Genomic DNA, 19,395 nt, shown 5'->3' with positions numbered 1-19,395 from the left:
TGGTGAAGTAGCATTGATCTCTTTGAGGGGGAGTCGGGGGAGGGGGGGGTACGTTTTGTCCACACTACAGACAAAAATAATTCAGCAGAGGCAGGGGTATGTAGACCAGAAAAGGGGGTAATCGCTTTCCGATTTTTTGACAAAAGGTCAACGGGAAGAAAAAGCCTTGGTCCGACCAGTTGTACATTGGCAGAGCGCCACCTACTGTACCGGAGGTAGAGTTACTCCTGTCATTCTTCCCACTCTTCCCTAGTCATGAATACTGCTAGGCCTGGCTTAACCTGCTTATTCACTTAACCGCGGTGAAACCATATCCCGGTTACTGCTGTGCATGTTAACGCGCTGAGAGTGAGCAAACTAAAAATATCCCATTTCAGGCCGTCTCCAGATTATGTTGCATAACTCAAAACACACAATTCCTGCCTTAATTCTTGCGGAGCTCGGCATCTAACTTGCACACCGTGGTTGTCGGTGTGGGCTCATTAAAAGCATTAAAAACGTCAGTGCCAGTGAGTCGCAGCACATGAGCTCGAGCATGCAGTGAAATGCCAGAGCGAGGCCACAGGAGATGGGTGCCGGCGCACCGCTCACACTTTCTGAAAAGGAACAAATATAATGCTGACAGGAGCAGGGCAGGTCAGAGTGGGCAGAAACAGAGACAAGCACGCAGAAACACTGTGTGTGTGTGTGTGTGTGTGTGTGTGTGTGTGTGTGTGTGTGTGTGTGTGTGCGTTGAGGGCGGATGATGGCCGGCCTGCGTGATAATGAGCCCTGGATCACGGGTGTTACACGGCGCCCGCTGCTAACCCACACATGCACTCAGGCTGGAATTCCAACAATCCCAAGAGTTCCTCAATGGGATTCCACAGAGCCGGAGGAAGACAGCTCAATGCAGCAGCGACACAAGGAAGGACAGGAAAAGGCAACAACACAGCAACGGAGAGCAACACAGGACAGAAGGGAGGGAAGTGTGTGGGGTGGGGCGGGGGGGGCAGAGATTTGAAAATAACTCCAGTCTGAGTCTCTCGGCTGCTTGGCCCCCTCCGACCCGCTCTGGCAGTTTGTGATACACTGTACGCTTCCAAAGATGGCAGCTCCTTTAGCTTACAGCTGTTGACATGTCCCTCTGGGAATCATGTCGTCACCGGCTCACGCTACACTTCCTGGGAACTTGGCTCGATGTGAAGGATACTCGCGCTGAACGGAGAGCGGCGAGGTATCGGCTTCAGGTCGCCTCGGAACAAGAAAGCCTCATCCAGGGTTTTCCCACGACAAGATGTCGTCCTCAAAACGTCTTGATTTCTCCTCAACTCAAAAGATATTCAGTTTACGGTCCCAGAGGAGAGAAGAAACTGCAACATGTTCACATTTAAAAATGGCTCAAGCCGATTAATCGATTATCTAAATGCTTGCCGATTAATTTAACAGTTGACACCTAATCGATCTTTGCAGCCTTACAAAAATGTATATCGAGATTTCGGTTATGCAAATCATTTTTAGTTGCAGCCCTAGAGCTGGGCAATATATCGATATCGTGATATGAGATTAGATATCGTCTTAGATTGTGGATATCGTGATATGACATAAGTGGTGTCTTTTCCTGGTTTTAAAGGCTGCATAACAGTAAAGTGATGTACTTTTCTGAACTTACCAGACTGTTCTAGCTGTTCTATTATTTGCCTTTTCCCCACTTAGTCATTATATCTACATTACTGATGATTATTTATCAAAAATCTCATTTTGTAAATATTTTGTGAAAGCACCAATAGTCAACACTACAATATCGTTGCTGTATCGATATCGAGGTATTCGGTCAAAAATATCGTGATATTTGATTTTCTCCATACCGCCCAGCCCTACTCGCTAGTAGCACATTTAAAATATTCCACGGAACTCTTTTCTTTCCACACACGTATAAAGACACACGAGCCAAGTTACTGGAGTTCTTTTCCTGTCCAATCGCAGCTGAGGTGCTAATTGGAGCCGTGGATGACTTGTTTTATTCAACACGCAGGTGACTGTAACAGCAGCATGGAGAGCAGTCTTCATGTTGCTCGGTTACCATTACGGTTTTAAACAATTCCGCCCAGAGAAAACAGCTGCCGCCGGCGGTGCGGCCACTTTGCTTAAGCACCATCCGCATGTGAAATGTTTGCCAATAACTGAATCCCCATTGGGAAGACACAATGCATGCAACTTCAGTGTAACGCAAATACATTCCCCCATCCAGCGGAAGAGGAATTTGAGCTTTGATCTTTATATTTTTACCTCAGACAATTCAGAACTGTGATTTAAACAGAAGAGTTGCAGGTTGAAGCTGGAGTGCACATGCATTAGAGCTGCAAACAATCATCAGCTATTAAATGAATCGCCAAATCGCTTAAATGTGAAGATTTTCTAGTTTCTTCACTCCTCTGTGACAGTCAACTGAATATCTTTGAGTGGACAAAAAAAGAAACACCTATTGACATTTTTCACTATTTTCTGACATTTTATAGACCAAACAACTAATCGATTAATCCAGAAAACAAATCGACAGATTAATCAACATTGAAACGGATTGTTAGTTGCAGCCCTAGCATGCATCGTGCAATTTAACGGAGCATGCAACCTGCAATTAATGAGATTATTTGCATCCACTATCTTGCAGTGCAAAGCTGTGCTACGGTGCAACACAGCTCCCTCCCTCATCTCACGGCAGCAGTGAAATCTGGAAACCTGCTGCCATTACGACTAGGAGGGTTACTCCGGGTTGAACGGAGGCCTGGATTTATGGGTCTCTCACTTTCTGCACACATTTATCTTAGCTTCACTGCAAAAAAATAAATAAAAATAACACTCACAGCAACATCTCACGATTGCATCATATACCTCTGCTTGCATGCCTGACACAAAGCTAAAAAAGAAACAGGATTTGTTGTAAAATGTCCTAAATATTGTTGCTATAGCTTTTTGCAATCAGAGAAGTTGCTGCAGTCTGAATACATGCATGTTTACTAGGTCAACCCCCCATGCTCTGAACAATTCTACTGTTATTGCAAAAAAAAAAAAAAAAAGCCAGTGTAGGCCTGGAATTGGACCAACAATTGGCCCGTCGAAACAGCAAATTTTGTATCCGTGCAGCTGAAAACGCAGCCTCACATTTGCATGACAAACGGGACATTTGTGCAGGGGAGCGACAGCCGGCCGAGAGGGGGGGGGGACGACACTGTCATTCTGTCACATCGGCCAGCCGAGCACACACCAGCACTCAGCACAGCACATCACAGCGCAAAATGGTTATGGCTTTAAAAAAAAAAAAAAAAAGTGTCCGGGCCACACAGGGCAGCGCTTGAGAAAGAGACGCAAGACTTCACGAAAGCAGCAGCAGGGTGAAGGGACTCACTCCGACATGATTTCCATAAAACACAAGGACATGATGCTTATTTTTAGCGTTGCAGATTTGTACTCATTTCCTTGAGAGGTTGTAAGTTATACAACGCTTTAATGTTGCACAGTCTGTGTCTGAACAGTCGGTGTGATCAGATAGTTCCGAGTTTGATCGGTTTTGTTGCCAATTCGAGGCCATTTTATTCATGCAAAGTTATTGGCCAGCTGCTTTTGTTCAGACATCATTTAAACATGTTTCTGTTGAGAATGAATCCCATTTCCTTTTGTTTTGTCATTATGATGAGTTAAAAAGCAGCAAAACAGCAGCAACTCTCACAAAAGACGAGCTGGAACTTGAAGAATAAACGACTAATTGATTATCAAAAATGTTGATTATTAAAAAAAAAAGATGCACCAAAATGATTTTTCTGCAGCTCTCAATAATAGAGGTGTGAATCTTCACCTGATCCCCCGATTCGATTACGATTATCAAGTCGTCAATATCTCGATGCATCACGATGCGTCAAATCCATTTTTCTATTAAAGCCATGTAGCATATTTAATTCGTAGCTTTTCAAGCTTCAAAAACAAAACATTCTGCACTTCCTGAATGTGCTAAACATAACCAAATATGTAAACAGAAATGTTGTTAGGCCTACATTAAATTGTAAACAGAAATAATCGATTATGAGCCGGCCGATTATCGATGCAGCATCGTCCACGTCCACGACTCCATGCATTGATTATTTTATTAATTTCAACACCTCTACTCAATAACTATTAATTTTTTAAAGATTATTATTTTTTGGGGCATTTTACACCCTTATTTCCGACAGGACAGCGTAGACTTGAAAGGGGAGAGAGAGGGGGAATGACATGCAGCAAAAGGGCCGCAGGTCGGAGTCGAACCTGCGCCCGCTGCTTCGAGGACTAAGCTTCTTTATATGGGCGCACGCTCTACCAGGTGAGCTGCCCAGGCGCCCTCAATAACTATTTCTATTAACATTACTAAGGATTCATGCTGTCACAGCGCCCCCAGCAAAACTATTTATCTGGCCTCGAGGTGACTTTTGTCGCCATTTTGTCCTTTTTTGTCGTACTACAAAAAGTTCAAAACCAATCGATTAATCAACTAATTGATTATTCCTTTTGCCTCTAGATCTGTGTGTGTTAAGGCTGCACATTATATTGTTTTTTTTTTTTATGGTCATTGCGATATCAACTGGCGCAATAAACACATTGCGAAAGACACGGCAAGATTTTTGACGTTAGTTGAAAGAAAATATCAAAACGTAGCGGTCATTCTTTCAAGTCATGTCTTTTTATATTCAATTCAATGTTCAATTTGTTCAATAAAATAATGTCGGAAAGGATTTCCTTTGGATTCGTTGTAAATTCAACAAGCGGTTTGTTGTATTTAAGCAGAATGCTGAAAGTAGAAGAAATGCAGATCTGAGTACACTTTGATATCTCTTCATTTAACGCGAGTAATATCCTCACGGCGATCTACAGCTTCCTTCCTCGTATCGTTGTCTGCAGCGTGAAACATCAATGAACGGCAACAGAAACCTACGTCTTGCTCTCAGGAAAGACCCGAACCGACTCATTCATCTAGAGACACAAAAAAAATGGCTGTGCGTTATTCATCATCATGAACTGGCTGCAACAAGACAGCTCCTCTGTGTAGCTGGGCGGACAATTGACTGTTCCACATAAACACTGGGAGACTCTGACCATCGGGGGCTCTCCCTCTCGCTCGGTTTATCTCGGTGTGTGTGTGTGTGCGTGCGTGCGTGTGTATGTGTATAGAGCTGCAAAGATTAATCGATTACTTGTCAACTGTTAAATTAATCAACTATTTTGACAATCGATTCATCCGTCATTTTTTTTTTATGAAAAATTCCAGCTTCCTAAATGTGAATATTTTCCAGTTCCTTCTCTCCTCTGTGGCAGTGCACTGAATATCGTTGAGTTGTCGACCATACAACACATTTTAACGCCGATTGACGTTTACGGCCATTTTCTAACAATTTTTATAGACCGGACAACTAATCGATCGAGAAAATAATCAACACATTAATCGACAATGAACCTAATCGGCAGTTGCAGCTCTGGGTGTGTGGGTGTGTGTGTGTGTGTGTGTTCTGCATGTTGTGCAATGAACCAGCCTCACTTTGGACTTCTTGGAAAACACAAGGGGAGGAGAAACGCCTGAGCTGCTTTCACTGCAGCTGTTTGTTTTTTCTCTGCAAGCGAGCAAGCTGCACTCACGGCTTTTAAAAAAAGCTCTCGGGCTGCTCGCGCTAGTTGGCGAACAGCGATAGACTTGGGGGTCAAAGTGTGACATGCGTGCTTTCGTTTGCACGCTGAGGAGGGGGGGCTGAACATCCGTGCACAAGCAGCCACCCAGGGGTCTGACACATGTCATGGACAGAACGGGACTTTCTTGCTTGGCAACTTGGTGTTTTAACGGCATAAAGAAGCCCTCGCGTTCTTAAACTCACCGCCACTTCAATGTTCACAACAAGCGGTGGAATGTGAAGTACATTTACTCAAGTACTGTACTTAAGTACGCATTTAAGGTACTTGTAGTATTATATTTTCAGGCCACTTTCTACTTCTACTCCACTACATTCCAGAGAGAAATATTGTACTTTTTACTCCACTACATTCATCTGTTACAGCTTTAGTTATTAGTTACTTTTAGGGCTGGGTGATACGGAGAAAATCAAATCTCACGATATTTTTTGACCAAATACCTCGATATCGATACCGCAACGATATTGTAGTGTTGACTATTGGTGCTTTCACAAAACATTTACACAATGAGATGATAAATAATCATCAGTAATGTGGATATAATGACTAAGTGGGTAAAGGTGAATAATAGAACAGTTACAACAGCCTGGTAAGTTCAGAAAAGTACATCACTCTACTGTCATGCAGCCTTTAAAACCAGGAAAAAACAAAACATTTATGTCATATTACGATATTCTAAGATGATATCTAGTCTCATATCACGATATCGATATAATATCGATATATTGCCCAGCTCTAGTTACTTTACACTTTAAGATGTATGCACACAAAACACATGCAGCTGGTCAAATATGATGTTTTTATGATTCTAAATTAATACCCCACAATATATTGGGCCTGCAAGTACAGCTGAAATGATAAGCCCATTAGACTCTTTCTAAAAGGAGGATTTCACTGCATTGAGTATTTTTTTTTACTTTTAATACTTTAAGTGCATCGATGACAGGCTACTTGCATACTATTACTTAAGTAGCATTTTCTATGCAGGCGTATTTTCACAGTGTGGTATCAGCACAACTACTTTTACATAAGTAAATGCTCTGAATACTTCCTCCGCCACTGCTCACAACACATTCTATTATTAGATATCCAGTTTTCTGTCCCAGAAACAGAACCAAATCAACAGACCCCCCCACACCCCCCCACCCAATGAACACTCCAACTTGACCCGCTGACAGCTGCAGGGCGGCTGTCACGTCACGTTGCCCTCCTGCGCCAAAACCCCTGCACGCGATACTATTTACCTTGAGCAACGTGCACGAGACGTGCATCGACTCGTGCAAGAGTTTTATTATTTTGTATTATTCTAAAGAGTTGCAGTGTCCTCCGTGGCTGTATCTCGTGACTATTTAAAGGCGCCCTGTGCCCGTTAACGCTGCGAACGTAGCGCCGATGGTATGAGTGAGTGCACACACAGCATCGTCCTACCAGGAACTGTGTAAAGGGGAAGATCTTAAAACAGGAAATGCAACTGACCCCTTCTTAAAACACCATGGAACTTTTACATGCACCGGCCGTGCCCGAGCCGCAGCGGGTGCATGTTGCAAACCGTGCAGCCGTGATTGCATATCGCTTGTTTTTTTTTTGTTTTTGTTTTTTTGTTGTTGCACAGATCGCTTTCATATTCTTACCTCCCTTTGGCTGAGACATTTCCCCTTTGCTTTGATGAGGGGGAGGGGAAGCACAAAAGACTTTGCCTTCTTTCTCACTCCCTCCCTCCATCGCCCTCGCACTGGAGCTTCGGCGGCTTTGCCTTTTTGCAACCAAGATGCAAAAAAATACAAGCCTCGATCTTCATGCACTTGGAGCCTTTTTGCGTCCGAAGCGTGCGCGTCCGTGCAAAGAGCGACGGCGCAATTGCACAGCCGCCGCAGACGACGGGAAAAGAGGCAATTGTTTTTGCAAATGCACTGCAAAGAATTCTCCGCAGCACTTACATGATGGGCCAAGGCTGGCAGCTGAAAGCTCCTAACTTGGATCAGTGTGAGCCCCTGCGAGAGAACGTTCTTCCTGCTTGGGACGCAAGGGATCCTGGGAAATGCAGTCTGCGGCGTTTAGGCAGCTGATTTAGTTCCATATCCGAGCTGGGCTTGTTGAACTACTGGCGCTTTAAATACAGTGTGTTGTGCAAGTGTCGATATGTGACATTTACTCGTATAATACGCTTCAGTAAAAATAGATCGGCACATTTACTTTGAATGTCAAAAGTTAAAGTAATTGTCTCAAAAATTGTGAATATTGTTAGTGACGTACTCACGTGTAAGCAGCACTTAAATTGTTGCTGGTAAAGGTGGGGCTCGTTTTAATTACTTTAATAATTATATTTGGCGTGTGTGTGTGTGTGTGTGTGTGTGTGTGTGTGTGTGTGTGTGTGTGTGTGTGTGTGTGTGTGTGTGTGTGTGTGTGTGTGGGAAAGGTGTGTCAGATGTTTTTCGGGTGACCATACAGATGTTTTTTTTTAATGTTTGTGTTTCTTTAATGTTATCTGTTGATTGTTGGCGCAGACGATGCAAGAAAATGTTCTGTGTGAACAGACAATAAAGTTTTATCTTATTAATTTATTTTTGTTTATTGTATTTACACATTGTTAAAAAAAATCGTAATCTTGATCTTAGTGACTTTTTCTAAGTTTTAAATGGTGATGATGTAAAAGTAGATCATTGGTGTGATGCCGATAGATTGTTTCAAAGACAAAACGTTGGAAAGTTGTGGGCAAGTCTTGGGTCAGGTGTTCATATTTCTACATAAACGCACAGGTCTGATATATCTTCACATAAATAAATAAAAAGTTTGTGTTTTCTAAAGAGAGGGAGCAGAATCACATAGCCAAACTCATCATTCTCACACATTTCCTTGGGTTTGCATAATCTTATTTAGGTATGTAGGCTACTGTTTGGTAGTTTAATCCTAGCAATGCCTTTTATTTATTTTGATATGCCTACATTAAGACAATTACATAGTCAATCACCTCAAGAATATATCAAGGTTTAAAGTGCCCATATTCAGAAAAAAAAAATCACTTTTTCTGGGATTTGGGGGGTGATTTTGTGTCTCTGGTGCTTCCACACGCATACAAACTTGGAAAAAAAAAAAAAAAAAAACACCCATGCTGTTCTGAGTGAGATCTGGTTTCTGAATTTGTCCTGCCTTCAGTCTCCTGGTGAGCTGGTCAAAATCTGCACGCCTTTCTACATCACTAGCCGAGACGAGGGGCCTAGGGGGCTAACCGTTAGCATGCTTGCGCTAGCATGCTAGCTCATTCTCAATTCCACGCAAAGTTGGAAGCGCGCCCTCGTTTAGAAGAAGTCTCCCGGCTAATCCTGCCCTGTACTGACTGAAGTTGGAGAAACAGCTAGCTAGCTCATGTAGTCCTTACCTAGCTACTGAGCATGTGTGACTGACAACAAAGATGTTACAGAAGTTGAGAGGTCTCATTCTAAGTCTCATATTCTGATACAATCTCAAATTACAGTGAACCTGAAAATGAGCATAATATGGCCACTTTAAAGGACTTAATTATGTCTCTTTTGGAAATTAATATTAAATAAATATTTGGAAAAAAAATTCAATCAAATCCATGCTTTTATCTTCAGTAGACTAGACTACTGTAACGGTGACTTTACAGTTCTCCCTAAAAAAACAATCAGACAGCTGCAGACCAAGAAAGTGGATCACATCACTCCAGTTCTGAAGTCTTTACACTGGCTTCCTGTGCCTCCAAGGATTGACTTCAAAATGCTTCTCTTGGTTTATAAAGCACTAAATGGTTTAGGGCCAAAATACATTTCTGATCTGCTGCTATACATTATGAACACCCTCCCAGACCTCTCAGGTGGTCTGGGACAGGTCTACTTTCTGTCCCCAGAGTCAGAACTAAACACAGGGAAGCAGCGTTTAGTTTTTATGCCCCACATATCTGGAACACCCTCCCAGAAAACTGCAGGTCCACTGCCACTCTCAGTTCTTTTAAATCAAGGCTGAAGACCTTTCTTTTTGATGCTGCCTTTCTTTAAATAATTGTTAATTTCTTATACTGATAGACATTTATTGATCCTTTCGGAATTTCATCTTGCACCATACAGCTCATCAGATAGACAGACAGACAGACAGACAACAGACCACAGACAACAACAGGACCACTAAACCCCCCACCCGCACAACAACAATACACAACACCAAGTATGTCTACATTATAAAAGAGTAAAGTGCAGTATCATTAGCACCAGTGGGCTATCAATAGTATATAAGGTGCAACATCATCAGTGTCATTTTAATATTATACCAAAGTGCAATATTATCACACAGAAAGTATCAAATTATTTTCCGTAACTTATTCAGCAGGTAGGAATAAAAGATTTGCGAGCCCGGTTGGTTTGTAAGGACGGCGGCCTGTATCTTCTGCCTGATGGCAGCACCTCATACGCCTGATCCAGGGGGTGTAGCCCGTCACCGCAGATTGCTTGTCCTTTCCTCCCCACCCTGGATTGTGATCAGAGAATTTAACTGACGTCCAGCTATCCTTGCCTTCTAAACGTATCATATTGTGATGTTTTTTCTTTGTGTCAAGATCTATTGCATGTTTGTAATTTTGGGCTGTATAAATGAAATTGACTTGACTGAAGTAAAATGAACTGGTTTTTCATCTGTTGACGAGTGAGGTGATGAAAAAATGAAATCACAGCACAATCAGGACAATTTCAGTTTACTTTTCAAACTTTAGTAAAAATCTTTATTATCAGGTAACAATGATTAATGCAACAGTGAATCTAAGTAATGAACTAATAATAGGGTAATCTGACATCTACAGTAATATGGTGTGAAGGCTTAGAAGAGTGGTTTTGTAAATACATTATGACTAAAGTAAAAAAAAAAGAAAAAAAAGTAAAAATGTGCCTGTTGGAGCACCTGAAGTTCAACAGGATGCACATTTGGTTCCCAGGAAGCTCTGATTTTGCAATCTGCAAGTCAGAAATGTGGCATAGGTTTTGCTTCAACATTGGGGGTGGGGGGGCACATTATAACCAGGGGCCTGGGGATCCTCCCCCAGAACATTTGGAGCATCAAACACTTTATTGCCTACATTCTGGCAAATTTGTATGCAACAATTTATGGAGAAAAATGTCTCTCTTTATGTGAAGGAAATCATTATTCTCCTGTATTGTTCAAAACTTTCTGCACCTGTTTCGGGATTTTTTTTTTTAAGGAATTATGAACATTTCAACAACAACTCTATTTTTAAACCTCAACATCTAGATGTAGTTTGAATTACAAATCCCAAAATCAGTGCTTACTGGGCGAGGAATTAAAACTGTGACCTTTAAGTGTAAATTATGTAAAATAGCACCAACATTTAAAAACAATACAGAGAAAATGTAGCAGGAACAGCACCTCAAGCGTAAAGGATAAGGCTGGCAATATTCTATATTTTTTCTTATTGTCAAACAAATGCCATAAAAAGACTGAAAGCTACAATGTTTTCGTGCATTTTTTCCAACTACCCTTCTATGGCTCTCAGCCCCAAGAACATTGGTTCCTGCTGAAATCTTAAAAAAAAAGAAAAAAAAAAAAAAAGGTTCACAAATAAAATACAACTTTTAAATGTTTCAAATTGTTTGTTTTTTTAAATGCTCGGTAATTTCCTGAAACAGCTGATCACTGTAGTTTTTAGCAAACATCACTCAAACAGGAGTAAATAGCGTATTTGTTGGGGACTATTTTTAGCGGCGGATTAATCCACATTTGGTGCTCTAGTGAGTATTTGTGGCAGCAGAACGGTGTGTGTGAGATTGAGTCAAAATAAACTACAGTGTGTGTGTTCATCTGGGGGACATGTGTACATCATACACCATACACATGTCTCCCAGTGCAAAAGTGTGGCTCTTTGGTGTGTTTTTTAACAACAATGGAGCTCTATGGCACAGAGGAAGAAGATATACAGAATATCAGGCTGTGATACAAACACAAGACTTGTGGTAGTAGTAGCTAGTTGTTTTGGTCTTTTCGTGGAATATGTTGACAGTAAGAAAAATATACACACACGTTTCATCACGACTTTACACTCATGTTACATCATGATTTACAAAATGCTCTGAGATAGTCATGAGTCAAGCTTTGGTGTGTTAGTTGCCCAATGAAAACAGCCGTTATATGAGGCGAGACAAAAGATCCAAACATCACACACGAGGAGGATTCTGATCCCCACGATGTGATATGAGTGAGATGTCGCTTCACCATAGATGTATATATACAGTGTATATATATATATATATATATATATAGATGCCGCATCTGGCTTGTGAGATGCATCTCTGCCACCGCCATCTTGGAACAGACATCTGACCTTTTCTGACCATGTAAATAGCAGCGGCAAATGTGTTATCTACGTATACATATATCTATGTCGCTTCGCAAGGTTGGATTGTGTTGAGTGAGGTGAGTGAGGAGGGTGGAGGCTTAGTTCTTGCTGGTTAGAAGGCTTTGGTACAGCGGCTTCACCACAATATGGAGGAAGAGCGAGCTATCAATTAGGTATTCCGACGTCCGGCGGTACAGGTCGGCTTCAGCCAAGAAATCACCGTTTTCTTCTGTGCTCTGGTGGAAGTTGTAGACGTGTTTCACCACCACTTTCCCATGCTGCTGAGCCATCACAAGCACCGTCTTCTGGAAGTTCACCCCGGCGAAATCGGCGCTGGATGTGGCCGGCGTGATGATGATGCGAGGGCTCCCTCCATCAACGCGTGTCGGCTGCATGGCGCCCGTCTCCGTGTACATCGGCCTCATGCTAAGGGGTAACCAGCGTGGCGAAAACATGGCGTTCCAAGTCACCCGCTTGCTGGAGTCATGGCCGCTGGGCCCCAGCTGGGTCTGGAAGCTGGTGCTGCGGTCGTCTCGCGAGGGGTTGCTGATGATCCAGGCAGACCCCCACACTGACGACAGGTAGTTCCTGGGCATGAAGAGGCTGCAGTTCACGTCAAAGTATTTGGCCATGGCCAGTGGCGACGCAGAGTGAAACTGGTAGGACATGTACAGCAGATCACGCACCGACTCCTGATAGCGAGCCAGGACCGATGACTGGGTCTGCAGGCGGAAGAGCTCCCGCGGCGGCATCATGGCGTAACGCACGGCTCTCAATGCGTTCTCCGCTGTCAAACCGTCCGGCTCATTCTGAATAATCCAGGCTTCCAGCGCCGCGAAGAGCTCCATCTCACTCTGCAGGACGAGGTCCGAGCGCTGCAGCAGGGACATGAGCAGCTGGCTGCTGATGGTCACCCACTCTCCGCTCCGCAGCACCGACGACAGGTTCCAGGCCATGAACTGAAGACAGCTGTCCCTCAGAGTCACGTCGCCGGCCTGCAGGGCGTACTCGTACCAGCCCGCCACGTGTCCCGAGGAGGACTCCCGTGCCACGTTCTGGCTCATGTACTGGGTGATGCCCTGCTGGAGACCCGTCACTTGGTACTTAGTGGCCAGCTTGTGTAAAGGTATCGCCTGGTCCAAACGCAGAGAGAGCTCTCCACAGTACAGATACCTGCTCAGAGAGAGGAAGGAGAGGTTGAGTGTCGGAGCATTTGAAGGACAACATTTACTTTTTGAGCCTACTTGACATGGTGCGTACAGATTGTGACCATTGAGCCTAAAACCGCTGTCACAATTTTTTTTAAACCCCCTATCAAGACTAGGGCAGGGAATCGTTTTCAAAACTTAACAATACTTTATCAATACCAATTTTATAAAATAAATTTTAACAAAAATAAATTGCAACATGACACATAACGGCACAAATGTTTTCATTTATTTTTCAGCTTCTACTACATGAGCCCGTCTCTGTAACCTGACTCCGCCAGATGGATCGCTTCGCATTTGCTCGGCATATCCATCTGGGAACTTTCCGTTGGAGAACTTTTGGGAAGGGGCGAAAATCCTGGTTATCTGATTGAATAAACCATCCATCATCACCTATAGTTGGTGATGGATGGGCCAAATCAACCAATCAGATCAAACTCGGGAGAAGAGCAAAAACATCTTTTCCTCCGAGAAAAGCCTCCAGTGCCGTTTTTTTTATCTTCTTTCAATGAAGGAATACTTTCTAATTCGGATAAAACTTGCGCGATAGCTACGCTCATCTCATCCGTGGAAGCCGCCATGTTGTTTAGACTGAACGGTCGCTTCTCGTTGCATCACACCTAAACCTGCCTCAAAACCAACGCTGATTGGTCGGTCATTTGGCTAACAGCTCCGAATTTTCTCTATCTCAAGATGCCAGACTGATCTGCGAGTATTGAGTATTGGCTCACTGACTCTGATGAGATTTGCGAAAGTATTCAAATTTGCAAGCATTTTTTCTGGATACTCGATAATAAGGAGGCAATTCGGTCGGTGCCTAAAAAGTTACCCAGCCCTAATCGATACTTACTATTTTCTAAAGCCGCAACAACTTATTTTGGACACTTGGGGGCAAAATAACACACTATAGAGCTCAACAGTGGCCTCCCACTTTTTTAATGGCTCTGGTTCCGGAAGTGATTTTTTTTCTCATTTCAATATCTTCATTGACGTTTCAGAAAATGCTTATACAAAGAGTTTTACACCTGGAACCAAGCCAACCAGCTACGAGATGACTCGTGAAACATAAAACATTTGATTTGGCTGAAAAGAAAACTTTAAACATGGCAAAAAAAGCCCAATGTACAAGACTGAGTGCATAAACGAGTATAGACTTCAGTGGTGGCAGCTAGCTAGCCGTTGGCAGTTTCATGGGTGTGGTTAACATTTCCATGGTAACGGCGAGCTCTGCCAATTAAGGACGTCGCTGTTACGCTTAGGATTGTGGGTAGTGTAGTACTTCTCCACTGTCTCAGTGCGAAACGAGGCAAAAAAAACTTCGTACAGCTTCAGAGTCAGGTGATAATTCTCTGTTTGACATGTTCTTTTTCAAAACACACAGCCATTTCATTCGTTAATATGCAAATACTGATTAGTGCAGCTTTCAATAACTGTGTTACTCCCAGACTGATTTCCGTCATTAGGCCTACTTTTAATTTGCCTTTCTGTGAAAAGGTCCAGTTTACAATATGATCAAGGAGATTTAATCAGTGTGGCTGAAGGCAGGTCTACTGTAATTCAGGGTTTGATCAATGTCATTAGCATTTAAAATAAATAATAGATTTTGTTATTGATTGCTGTTGCAGCCCAGGCTTCTCGATGTCTTACTGCTATACCGCCGCAGCAGCTGCTATTGTGCAACCCAGCAGTTCACTGATCGGCCAATTTGTTTTAATGTTGGGACTCACTGATTGTTTGTCTCAGATGCAGGGCTGCAATTGCAGAGTCCATCCCTCCAGAGGGCACGATAACTCAATCTAACTCTCACAGAGTCCCCTAATGTCGAGATGAAAATGTGTTCTCACCTAATGAACTTGTCAAACACGGCAGCGCAGTCGGAGCTCTCTTTCAGGACCAGCGTGCTGCCGTTGCGGCTCACCAGGATCTCCTCAAACACGGGGCTCTGCAGGGAGAGCACCAGCGAGTGAGACTGGATCACCTTCACCTCGTCCGCGCTGGGCGTCTCCACCCTGAGCGACACGTCACTGCCGTTCCCCTGAGCCAACAGGGCCTCCAGGCGCTGCACCAGGGTCAGGGAGTGGCTGATTGTGTCCCCACCACCGCCACTTCCGTCCTGGGCCTTGTCACCTTTCAGCATGGCTGGTGGAGCGGAAAAGAAGGAGGAATATGTTGAGTTATAACTAGAGATGGTCCGATACCAGCATGTCATATATCTTATTATGTTTTAACAGCTGTATACTACTATCCCTGTACGGATGTGATATGATTTCTATCTTTGTTGTTCGGCCTGGCTCGGGTTAAACTTTTTGTGAAACATGAACAAACACAAACAATAAATGCCTACTTGAAACTACTTCAAAGTAGATTTTCTTCAGGCTAAATTATGTGGTATCGGATCGGTGCATAAACTCAAGTACTCGCCCATACCGATACCAGCATTTTAGGCGGTATCTGAGGCTTTTCCGATACTGGTATCGGTACATCTCTATTTTGGATCTTTATTTATTTGTTTTTAGTATATTTTATTCACCTATTATTAGAAAACAACTCATCTTAATCTTTGTGTTTTCCTCGAATCAAATTTCACCCGTTTTCAAAAGTTTCTATATCAAAAATATGGGTTTCTTTAAACCAAATTGCCCAAAAATAACATGGATGGTTCCATACACGAAACAGTCTGTGATTATCCATCAATATACGTTCCTCGGATCTTAACTATTAGTCAAAATAATTAATTTCTGGGGGTTTTAAACTCAAAAATTGGTTTAATTGACCATGAATTCCAAAATAAGTGTACAACTAGTGGTAGTAAGTTGGAATAACGTTGGCAAAGAAGATGTAACACAGCAAATATGACAGAAAATTTGTTTTATAATTCTTACCTACTACACCTTTACTGTAGATGTAGATTGGTGTGATGCCGGTAGATTGTTTTCAAAAAGAAAAATGTAAAAAAAAATTCTGGGCAAGTCTTGGGTCATGTGTTCATATTTCTACATAAACACACAGTTCTGATCTATGTTCACATAAAAAAAAAAGTTTGTGTTTTCTGAAGAGAACAAGTAGATGATATATTAAAGAAAGACTCCAAAAATGTAAAAAAGCAAACAAAAGCAAAGATTAAAAAGGTTTCATGGCATGTGATTTATTTATTGGGTCAGACAGTAGGGCAGTATCACCCAATTCCATGCCATTGATCAGTCCAGCTGCACCCGCTGAGGGATTGTGGGTCATGTTTAATTAAAGCTTTGTATCAGCTGAGGCGGTTTTAGCACACCACCCCTCCTCCACCTCCTCTCTGCTGAGGACTACTCTGTGTTACTGTAACTGCCAGGATCTGAGCCTTGATTAGCAAAGTGTGGTTCCTCTTTCTGATTCTTAATAAATATTTGGCACTTCCTTTTCTGCTGATAAAAACGGAACACGACATGAACTCAGCTGTTGGCTGTGATGTTCCCTTTAAATCACGTAGCAGGAGGTATTCAGTAGGGGTGTGACGAGACACTTACTCCACGAGACGAGACACATCACGAGATTGGGTTCACGAGAACGAGACGAGACGAGATTTTTAAAAAAAATTTAAAGAAATCCTCAATGATGAAATATATGAATGGAAAATAGTTTTTTTATTCAACTGACCTTGGCTTCTTTGTAGAGGTTTGGGACTACAGTGCGAGTTAAATGCGCGTGATGGGATGGCGTACCCTCGTTTCCAGTGTGTGGAGGAGTCGCCGAAATCCAACATTTTCCACCAGAGAAAATGGCCTCATATCAGCTGCAATGAAAACGCCTATGTCCCTCGTTATTGCCGTGGCTCTTGCACTTACCGGTGGCAGAGATGCAAAGGCTTTTAGAGTTGTTTGCCCTTTTAATGTTTTCGTCGCAGGTGCTGTAGTTGGTAGAGAGCTGTGGTGGTGCTGTAAGTGTTTTTGCATAGTGCTCGTGTTAGCCGCGGTATACGGCATTTTTTTCTTACAATGTTTACATATTGCGTTTGTCTTGTCTGTCACTCTTTCGCCGTTTATTATTTCCGCAGGAAAACCAAAATGTTGCCACACAAATGATTTAAAAGTGGCAGGGGGATCTTCAATAGTAATTTCACGCTCCATCACGCTGACATAACATCGCCTCACGAGACAACTTTTCACCTCGACGAGAAATCTCGTCACGTTTTAATCTCGCGAGATCTCGTAAAACAAGATCTCGTCACACCCTTAGTATTCAGTCATAGCAAGTCAGTCAGAGACCTCTTTGTCTGGTTGAAGACAAAAATGATTTCACTAGGGTCTAAAGCTAAGATGAAGGAAGGTATTAAAAGACCAGTTCACCCAAAAAATAACGAGAATAAAGTTGAAATATTTTGAGAATTTAGTTGTAATATTATAAGGTTTGATGTAGTAAATAGTTACGAACGATCTGTCAGTTTTTACCCGTCGAAATAGGAGATGGAGATGTCCATAACCTGAAGTTATAGGTCCCACCAATAAGCACATTATTAGGGGCTGTGTGGAAATTGTTTGGGTGGGGAGGAGGAATGAATGGTATGGTTGCCCTCACCTGCAAATAATATATTTAATATATTTGGAAATTGGTTCAGTTGGCTCTTGATATAATGGGCATAATAAAACCCAGATACAGCAGCCCAGCCTCCTAAAAATCACATTCCCATACAACTAAACGGCATTTGTTTTTGACGTAATATGACAAATATGTTTTTAATCAAAGTCAGCACATGGAAGAGTGGATGGACGGCTCAAACAAAAACAGGAGACTGCTCTTCTCGTCCCGTGTAAAAACCAAAAGACTTATTTTAACTTACGTACGTAATTTAAGTTACGTGACTAATGTACTTATTTTGACCCAACCCACCATCTTTTCCTAAACCTGACAACATCAACCATGTGTCTAAAATTTCAACGGTTTCACAGCGTGGGCCTCTCGATGGGACGAGGATGTGTTGAATCAAATGCAATCTGGGAGAATTTTTTTTATGTTTTGACATTTTGTTTAGGAGACCAGGTTGGATACAGAGACTGGACAATTGCATATAACAAAGCCCAGCATGATGTATGATGTAACAAATATACTGTATATATTCAAGGATAAGCTGAACTGAAATATTAAACACCCTTCACTGCTCTGCTGCTCTCCAAAAAACCGCCCGAGTACCCTCGTCTTCTTGTTAACCCCTCCCTTTTTCTTCCCTAATAATTTTCATACAGTCCCTTATTTTATTACTTAAGCAGAAAGTTGTTCCAATGAATTCCTAGTATCTGTGGTTTGGGTGAATCAACCCTTCAAAATTAAAATGCAACACTGAAAAATAAGAGGAATCCATCGGTAATTACAATTATACACACACACACATATTAAATTCTTTGCGTTGCAGCACATTAAAAGAAGCATAACTAGATCAGACTACAAATTACCCAACACAACCCCATCCTGTTAAATCATGTTGGAGTTATTGTGATTGAGCGTGCAGCTGCAGCAGCACTGAACACTTACTCACCTGCAGCAGCTGCCCCCAAGTGCAGACCCAGAGCCAAAAACAGCATCCCAACATGGATCCGGACAACTTGTTTCACCATCTTTCTTTTCTCCTTCCTTCGGTCTGTCCTGTCTGGATTTCTGTCGACTCTGCTGTGGAGGACGATGGGGGTCTGTGTCTGAATGTGGGACAGGGGTTCTCCTCGCCACGTCCGGCCCACCGCACGCAAACACGCACACACACACACACACACACACACACACACACACGATCGATTGGTGGGTGGAAACGGGCCTGGGTTGTTTCCATGACTACCACTTTGATTCTGACTTTCCTATCCTTGGGTATTAACAATTGCTGCATAGCATTGATTTGATGGGGAGGCTACTGTGGACTGGGGGAGTCAGGGGGGAGGATGAGGCTGTTCAAAGGTTTGAGTAAGAAGAGTTTTTTGATCTGTAGATTGAGAATTAATCCGTCTTCATCACGTTTCACTCCCATAGGTCGTTTGTTCGAGCAGCAATTAGGACTCATCTTTAGGTTTCTAAATACAAACTTTTTTTTTCAACGTTTTGGTTGTCTTTGACTCTATTGTCGCCTTTCTGGATGTTTTTGTCACTTTTTTCCATTGTTTTTAATCACTTTTTTTGTCG

The 19,395-nt window shown here is 42.5% G+C and overlaps 2 protein-coding genes across 2 annotated transcripts in view; both read right to left on the bottom strand.

Annotated features, from left to right (window-relative positions):
* The window catches only part of map2k6 (mitogen-activated protein kinase kinase 6), a 36,734-nt gene extending 28,978 nt beyond the window's left edge, over positions 1–7,756 (bottom strand). The window contains exon 1 of the mRNA XM_028568424.1: positions 7,320–7,756. Within this exon, the coding sequence (XP_028424225.1) occupies positions 7,320–7,410 (91 nt within the window). The 5' untranslated portion in view covers positions 7,411–7,756. The remainder of the gene's footprint in view (positions 1–7,319) is intronic.
* Positions 7,757–12,141: 4,385 nt separating this feature from the next.
* On the bottom strand, positions 12,142–18,842 carry btbd17a (BTB (POZ) domain containing 17a). The gene is made up of 3 exons (XM_028568525.1): positions 18,764–18,842; positions 15,096–15,390; positions 12,142–13,216 (listed from the first exon to the last, which is right to left on the bottom strand). The coding sequence occupies exons 1-3, from the start codon at positions 18,840–18,842 to the stop codon at positions 12,142–12,144; spliced, it is 1,449 nt and encodes a 482-aa protein (XP_028424326.1).
* Between the last annotated feature and the right edge of the window lie 553 nt (positions 18,843–19,395).

Source organism: Perca flavescens, chromosome 21 (assembly GCF_004354835.1).
Source record: "Perca flavescens isolate YP-PL-M2 chromosome 21, PFLA_1.0, whole genome shotgun sequence".
Lineage (NCBI taxonomy): Eukaryota > Metazoa > Chordata > Actinopteri > Perciformes > Percidae > Perca > Perca flavescens.
The sequence above is the reverse complement of the archived record's forward strand: the minus strand, read 5'-3'. Positions and strand labels throughout refer to the sequence as shown.

What these genes read in the sequence shown, in the direction of transcription:
- btbd17a (XM_028568525.1), bottom strand. Translation starts at nt 18,842, where the DNA reads ATGGTGAAACAAGTTGTCCGGATCCATGTTGGGATGCTGTTTTTGGCT. An exon ending in CTTGGGGGCAGCTGCTGCAG is followed by an intron (nt 15,391 to 18,763) that starts GTGAGTAAGTGT and finishes CCGCTCCACCAG; the next exon opens with CCATGCTGAAAGGTGACAAG. An exon ending in GTGTTTGACAAGTTCATTAG is followed by an intron (nt 13,217 to 15,095) that starts GTGAGAACACAT and finishes CTCTCTGAGCAG; the next exon opens with GTATCTGTACTGTGGAGAGC.